The 7,919-nt window shown below is 35.8% G+C and overlaps 1 protein-coding gene across 1 annotated transcript in view; it reads right to left on the bottom strand.

Annotated features, from left to right (window-relative positions):
* Positions 1-396: 396 nt before the first annotated feature.
* Positions 397-7,919, bottom strand: part of KIAA1107 (KIAA1107 ortholog) — a 30,545-nt gene continuing 23,022 nt past the window's right edge. Inside the window, exons 13-17 of the mRNA XM_009580031.1 lie at positions 6,827-7,463; positions 6,394-6,481; positions 5,656-5,795; positions 2,217-4,574; positions 397-866 (exon numbers count right to left, since the gene is read on the bottom strand). Of these exons, the coding sequence (XP_009578326.1) occupies positions 397-866; positions 2,217-4,574; positions 5,656-5,795; positions 6,394-6,481; positions 6,827-7,463 (3,693 nt within the window). The remainder of the gene's footprint in view (positions 867-2,216; positions 4,575-5,655; positions 5,796-6,393; positions 6,482-6,826; positions 7,464-7,919) is intronic.

Here is a 7,919-nt window from a genome sequence, read left to right as displayed (position 1 = left end):
GGGGGGGGGCGGAAAGGAGGGGAATAGCTCCACTAATTGTGCAGTCATCTTTAAATTCTTGCTCAATGAGAATATTAAATGTCAGAAAGGAAGATAAAAGGCAGGGTAGAAACCAAGATTTTTCTTTCATGTCATCTAGTTTTTCTAACAATTCTAGAAAATACATGCTCAAAGTTCATTTTTAGAAAAGACATACATTTAAGTCTTGAAAAATTATTGTACTTGTGATTAAATCTAGATTATAAATTAACATATTTACCTCATTATATCAGATTGCCTCAGTATCAAGAATTGCTCGTTCTTGACTGATGCAGTATTTCATTATTGTATGGAAACAACTCATCAAAAATAGATTTGGGGAATGGGTTGGAGTTCAGTTGCAAACATTTGATCACCTTAATGATGGGTTTCCAGTTCAAGAATCGTCCATTCCCCTTGAGGGGACGAACAGTCTTCAGATGAAAAGCTTGCCACTGTAATGCTTGCTGAAGAATCATCAAGTGGAGACATTAGTTCAGTCCACTTACTGAATGTGTCAACTTGTGATGTACCCTGAGGATTTGAACCATCTCGTGCCAGAAACAGTGTCTGATTGATAAGACATTGTGCTAAGTTAAGGTCTTCAGGAACAGAGTTTTTGAAACCTATATTTGAGTCCTGCTCAGATAACAGTTGCCTGAGAAGAGTCCAGTCCTGTTCTGCAAACTGCTGATCTTCGAAATCCACATCTAGAACTGCTGTTTCTGAATCCATCCTCTGCTCAATTGCTTCTCCAACATCCATCTCATATATTGGAGAAAGGGTTTTTGAAGGCCGATGCTCATACATGCAGGTTTGTGCCATTGTGTCATAATCATCTATGTCTCCTGAAATAATTCACAATACTGTACAATGTAAAAATTGCAGATGATCCTCCCCTCAGGGCTGTGTAGAGCAAAATTTAACTCATTCAGGAAGAACAATCCAACCAGGTTAAAAAAGGGGGGGTGGATGGTTATACAAAATTGACAAAATTTGAGGCATTTATTTCCTATATAAAAAACAAAGTATGATTTATAAATTAAGTTAAAGCAGCAATCACCACTGGTAATTAACAATAACCTCCATAATTAAGTTTCTGATACAGAAAATGACAATGTAAATATACACTTAATGCACATGAAATTTCTCATTTACTACATAAATTAAATTTAGACCAGGAGGTGCATGGAGGGAATTAATAGAGAATGATTACTGAATGGTGACTTAAGCTATGTCAGCTTAGAAGAGAATTAAAACCAAAATTACTTATCCACAGGCTTATTTCTACACTGCACATGCAAGGGTAGCTGCAGGCAAGGGCAAGCAAACTTAAAAAAAAAAATAGTACAACTTTTAATGTCTTCTTGTTCTGTGGTCTGGCTGAACATAGATCATCATCAGCATTTCATTACTCTTGAATACACAATAGTTATAATCAACACTATTGTATATTTTTTATGGGATAAACAGACTGAATTATTGGTATAAAGAAGACAAAAGACAAAACTAGACAAGTATTCATCTAGCTACGTGAAACAAGTTAGAACTTTTCTGTATATAAGCATTAGTTCTAAGTATAATCTCTCTTTTACGAAATAAGCTTTTACTGGTAAAATTTAAAATTTTAGACATCTCATAAGCTCTAAATCAGAGTCCAAACCTGCTCCCACTGACGTGTATGGCAAATATTCAGTTATATTCAGTGGGAGAAGGATCCAAATTTGTGTATAATGTATAAATAAATAAATTACAACAATAATGCATATAGCTGTTCAGGTAAACAGTTCAGTGCGCTTTAGTTAAGGTTATTACTGTAGTTATTGCACATCCCATTCAGACATACTATATGTTGTCAAGCAGACAAAACAAATACTAAGATTCCATCAAAAGCTGATGCTGTCAATGTTAGATTGGATCAAAAATAACGGAAGTACAGACAACTGCATCCGATCTTTCTTTTAGCATTACATAAAATCTCTTTTCTTGTAGCCAAGTTTCTCATTGAACAGCAGGGTATTGACGGGTATTTCAAACAGACAAGCATTCTCTACCCAAGTGAAATACTTAAAAATATTTAAATTTAATAGTTTCAGCCAGAATTACTTCAGTTCAGGATTCAATCCCAGACAAATTGCCAAAGCTTTCCCTATTAATTTGTTTTTGAATGACTGAATGTTTCTAGTTCTGTACATTACCTGGAAGTAAATCAGTATTAGCGCATTCAGTAGTTCCTGGTTCACTGTCTCTCACTTGACCTTCCTGAGTCAGTATCTGATTCTTACTGTCTTCTACAGGCTTTGCAGAGCTGCTCTTTTGCACATCAGAATTAGTTTCTCTCTGATGAAGATCCAAATGACACGGTCTTTCTTGGGATTTTGCATCATTGTCTAAGTATTTATTGCACTGGTGAAATTCACTAGCCACCTCATTCTTCGTATTTCCTTTTTGTTTTTCTCCTGGACATGGACTAGCTGCTGAATATACCTTCTCCAGGCAATTTTGTTCAGTCATTGAAGCACCTTGATTCTCCTTCCCTGGGATTTCAGTGCCATGAAGATGTAGGAGAGAACTTTCACTTTTAGCCGATCTATTGTCTCTATCCTTATGCTGTTTGCAATCCGGGAATCCATCTTCAATTTCCAGTGAGTATCTTGAATAAAAAGTCTTGCCATGGTGCTCTTGAGAAACACTGTCAAATACTTCTGAAGGAGTAAGAGAATCTATCGAATGCTGACGCGAAGTGTGAGTTTCCACTCTATCATCGGATCCCAATTCTTCGCATTCATCTACTGAAAGTAAAACAGATCGTTTGAAATTTTTAGTTTTAGAAAACTCTTGACTTGCAGTATCATTTTCTGTTGCATCTTCAAAAGCTAAATTATCAATTCCTTGGAACTGTTGAGTAGGAGCATTTGATGGAGGAAAGTTTTCTGCAACATTCTCTGCTTCAGATCTGTCATCTTCTGTTTCATCAGCAGAAGAAGAAACTTGGTCTGCTTCCTGAGTCAACTGTGCATTGCCAAAAGTAGAACTTTTGCTTTCTCTAGTATTGGTCCTTGCATGTTCTTGATGGGACCAAATTTCAGGTTTTTTTCTTGGTACTTCTTCATCACTCGTTGAATTAACACGGAAGAGATCAGAACCCTCTTTTTTCATTTTCACTTCTATTCTTAGGCTGCTGTCATAAATTTTTAATTCCTCAGGTGTACTTGTGTCACTGCTGCTTCTTCCAAGAAAATCGTGGCATAACATAGTGCTGCATTTAGAAATCCCTCTTTCATTGGATCCTTCATCATCCTGAGAGCCTCCAGCATCATAATCTTCTGATCTTGGTTTTATATCATCAGAGGATGTGGTTGCACTGCCAGTATCTGATTCAGGACTCTCTTTTGGATCTAGTGCACCAGTACTCCAGTGGTCCACGAAGGGAATTTCTGCATTTTCATGGTTTTCTGGCATTTCTGTAGGATCTATAGGCTCTGTGTAATTAGGTGAACATTTTTCTGTTATTTGTTCTGTGGAACATTCTGAAACATCATCTAAATCTGCTGTGACGGATTTGTATTCAGTCAAGGCTGATGTATCACACAGCTCGTCAGCTGTAAGAAATCCCTTCATATGCATCTGAGGAGATGATGTCTCATCCTCTTTATTGGTTATCGTTCTGGAAAAGCTTCGTAAAGCATTTTCACCGTAGTTAAGACCTGTTTCAGAGTTTAATTCGTCACTTTGTTCAGTACAGACTTTTGTTGCTTTTGAATGTTTCACCAGTTCTCCTGAAGCAGTAGCCTTTTGATTGGTTTCCTTGGAAAAGTCTAAGCGTCCATCATTGGAATACTGTGCATGACAGTGAAATTCAGCTGTATCATCGTCTTTCTCTGTATCTTCAATCTGTTTAATTCCAGTCTGATCTCCACAGATTTGTATGGCTTCCATTTCATTTTGCAGCGAAACGTGCAGTTTAGAAATAGTTTCTTCTGTAATTAGAGAAGAAGAAGATTCGGATTGTATTTTGTATTCCACATTTTCAGAAGGATCTGATAATTTTTGTTTATCGGGTTGACAGGACACTAGCAGTTTATCTTCACTGCTACTTTCCATCACAGATTTTAAAGATTCATTTTGCTTTGCAGAATAGCATTCATTATTGTCATGAAGCTGACCTGCCACAGCATCAGCCGTGTTTTTTTCAAGTTTCTGTCCTGAACTTCTGTGCTCAGAGGTGTGCCCATTCTTCTGGACAACAGGAGATTCACTCCTTGAATGTTGTTGGGCAGAGGACTGAGACTTTAATACAGATTGCCCAGCTGGTTTCGGTTTTGGGTCTTTATTATTCATAATCTCAGCATGCTTTGACGGAGCCAGAGTTTTAGGTGTTATTTTTGCAGTGGCTTTTGCTACAGGTGTTTGTGGCAGCTTAACACTCCTCTTCTTGGCTGAAGGATGTTTTTCTGGGAGTGTTGTCTGAACCAGATGTTGTAACACATTTTTTTCTTCGTTATGTTTTGGAGACATTCCTGATTTCAGTGAATTTGGTGATTCCCCCTGAGGTCCTAACAAACAGTAAAAAAAGACTATGAAGATTCTATATGCCAGTCAAAGTATATTCACCAAATTTGTATTAGTGTAAATATTGAGAAGCAAGTTACTCAAGCAAGTTACTTTTTATGTAACTAAAGGATTTAAGGCTTGTTAAAAGAATTAAGAATAGAGATCTTAAATACCATACTGCATTTACATGTCATCTTTAAAACTAAAGCATTTTATAGACTATACATAAAGGAATTACTTAACCTGTAACGGAAATAGTCATCACTGCAGTAGAAAGCAGCAGCTATCTAAGTGCATAGGAACACTGCACAGCAGCTTAGCACAGGAAGTGACGAGTACTATATTCAGTTTATATTGTAGAGGAAATGAAAGTAGGCAGAAAATAATTACATTAGTTATAATGTGATTAGAATACCAGAATTAGTATCTCTGCTCAGTCAGAAAATACTGCAAGATCTTTAATGACCACAAATTGACAGGACCTGTGTTTTCTGTATCATAATGCATTTAAGATAATATAACTTGAATATTCTTCCCCCCAGTAAGTGCCAAGTCCAAATGGGATTAAAAAGAGATCCATCCCTAAGACTTTGTATCTTTATAAAGCAGGGTTTCCTCTCTGTGATCTACAATGTCATTTCCCACACTTGATATAAATAGCTGTTGAAATCAAGTATGCATTTGTGGGAGAGGTCAGTATCAGTAGTGCTACGCCTACGGGGGATCACCAAAAAAGGGAGGCATAAATGAACAGTTCATAAAGAAGTCTGCAGTCCAGATCTTTGATGCGTATTATAAATGCTTGACCTACAGAATTTCTGTTGAACTCATTCATGGTTCCAAGTGTAGAAGTCCAGGGGATCAGCAAATAAAAGACTCTGCAAAGCACATTGAAGAAGCAGAAGAAAGCACCAATTGGCAGTGAAGACCATCTTCTAAATATTTTGAAGTTGACACACATTCATTTGCATTTCACAGTTTAGGATTGTCACCAAAAGTGAAATATGGAAAAGAAACAGAATTGTTCAGAAGAATTTACCAAATGCTTGTGCTAAAAAATTTCATTGCTGTATGAAACTTTACCTTGGTTCTTGGGAGAATTCGTAGGTGTGTTTTGAGCCTTTTGCTGTGCTGCAGAATTGCTACTCACATTCCCTTTTTTCTTTAGAACAGCTTGTACATTTTGTTCATTACACCCTTTTCCAGTTGATTTTTTTGTCAGACTGCAAAGAAATTATTACATCCATTATTTCCAAGCTTAAGATCTAGCAGTGTTTAATTATATTTAAACAAGCAATATGTGTTTTAATATGCACACATATATAAACATTGAAAATGCAACCTAAAAGGTATACTTTTTCAAAAGAAAACCTATATGTGTGTGTATATATATTTTTTATATGTATACACATACGCATATAAATGACCCATTTCATAATTTCAGTGCTTCAGCTGTCTTCCTGTCCAGTTTAATCTAAACTATCCCAGAAACGATAAGTTCACAACACCTTGTGTAGCCATTAACTGTTCCAGCGTGCAGAATTCTGAATGACCTATAACAATTTTAAAATGATTAGCATGAAACATTCCAACACAAAAGCCAAACCAATTTTATCTTTACAGCAATGTTTCCAACAGCTAACTCAAATTGTTTTGCTAATAACATACAACAGACAACCATTCTCAGATTAAAAAGAACATGTTGACTTAACAGTAAGTTTAGCAGTTCACCTGAAACTTTTTTCACGAACAAATACACACACACACACACGCACATATATATATATATAATGTAAAGCAGCATATTGATTTGTAACATACCTGCTTGTTGTGATATTGGCCTCAAGCTCAGTCTTTTTTTTTTTGTTGGTGACTCCATTTGGTGTCTTCACAGATGACTTTGTTTTCACTATTGTAAAGTAAATTCAAAGTTAATTGTAGGGAGAAATGCATTGCATATAAGTACTGAAAAAATTCTAATCTATGAAGATCAGCTATTGAAAACAGCATAGATTCTAAACTTATAAAACTTTTACCATTTTATATGGCTATCAGTTGATCATAAAATAAAGTCAGTTAATAGAGGAGAAATTTAATATTCTTATCTCAAGTTAATACTAATTTACAGGGAAAGAAGGTGACTCTTGTCAATCTATAGCAGATTTTTTTAAAGCTTCCCAGGCTGGTTTTCAGTGTATGACCAGTCTGGGACAAACCAGAAGGGGACTTTAAAAAAAAAAAAAAAAAAATTTACCAGTCTGTTTTTTCCCTTCCTGTACCAATTTATCCTCTCTGGGTTCCTCTGTCTGTTCACTGCCAGTCTGGATATCTATGCTTGAGTTTGCTGACTTGCTGGAAGTTCCTGCCACAGTCACTAAGGAGGGAGATTCCTTCCCTGTGGTTTTTTTCAATGGTTTTGTTTTGATCTGCACACTTGAGGTTACTGTCAGCACTTTAGGTCTGGCACCTGCAGTTTTTCCTTCATGGTTCTTTAGTCCTTTGCCACTTCCTGGAATTTTTTGTCCACTTGCAGATGATGTCTTTTCTATATCTTGCTTGGTAAGCATGCTTTCAGCTTTCACATTTCCATTATTTTCTATTTTTGTTTTTATAACAGCTCTAGCCTTTGGTGAAGCAGCTTTTTCCCCAGGTTTTGAATCCTTAGTAATCTTGGAAACTATTTTTTTGCCATCTTTCCCCTTTACATCCTCATGCTTTGAAGCCTTATTAACAGTGTTTCTATTGGTGCTTGATGTATGTCCAGATGCTCCTAATCCATCAGATTTCATTTTATCCTGATTAGTGGAAGAATCTCCCCAGCAATCTTTCTTGCCGTGTTCTGTCCAGGAAGTATTCCTTATACCAGCAGATTCAGTAATAGATTTGTTTAGCTAGAAAAAAAAACATCAGGGGAAAAAAAAAAAACCCAGAAGATATTTATAACACCAAACTATCCATAATCTTTCATTTCTGAAACACGACTACTTTTTAAGTAGTACATGAATCTAAAGCAACAAGATTCAGCATAGGAATAATTTTAAAAAAATTATATTTTAGCTCACATTGCTGGCTTTCACTAGAGTGCCTTTCACTAGTAAATCTCATGTGAACTACTGCTCTATATAGAGGATATGGAAGTATCTAAGTACAGTTTCACTTTTACTTTGGACAAATTACTCTGTAATATTTATTTATATTATTAGTGTCTGCTGATGTAAGAAAACTTTTTTTGAGCTATACATGCATATTTTCTAAAGAGGAATAAAGACTATGAATTATTACAAACGTAAAACCAAAAATTAATTTATAATACATGTGATGTTTTTAACCATTACCAACAGTGTATC

This window comes from Fulmarus glacialis, unplaced genomic scaffold, assembly GCF_000690835.1.
Source record: "Fulmarus glacialis isolate BGI_N327 unplaced genomic scaffold, ASM69083v1 scaffold34636, whole genome shotgun sequence".
Lineage (NCBI taxonomy): Eukaryota > Metazoa > Chordata > Aves > Procellariiformes > Procellariidae > Fulmarus > Fulmarus glacialis.
Note: the sequence above shows the minus strand (reverse complement) of the source record. Positions and strands in the feature narration are given on the sequence as shown.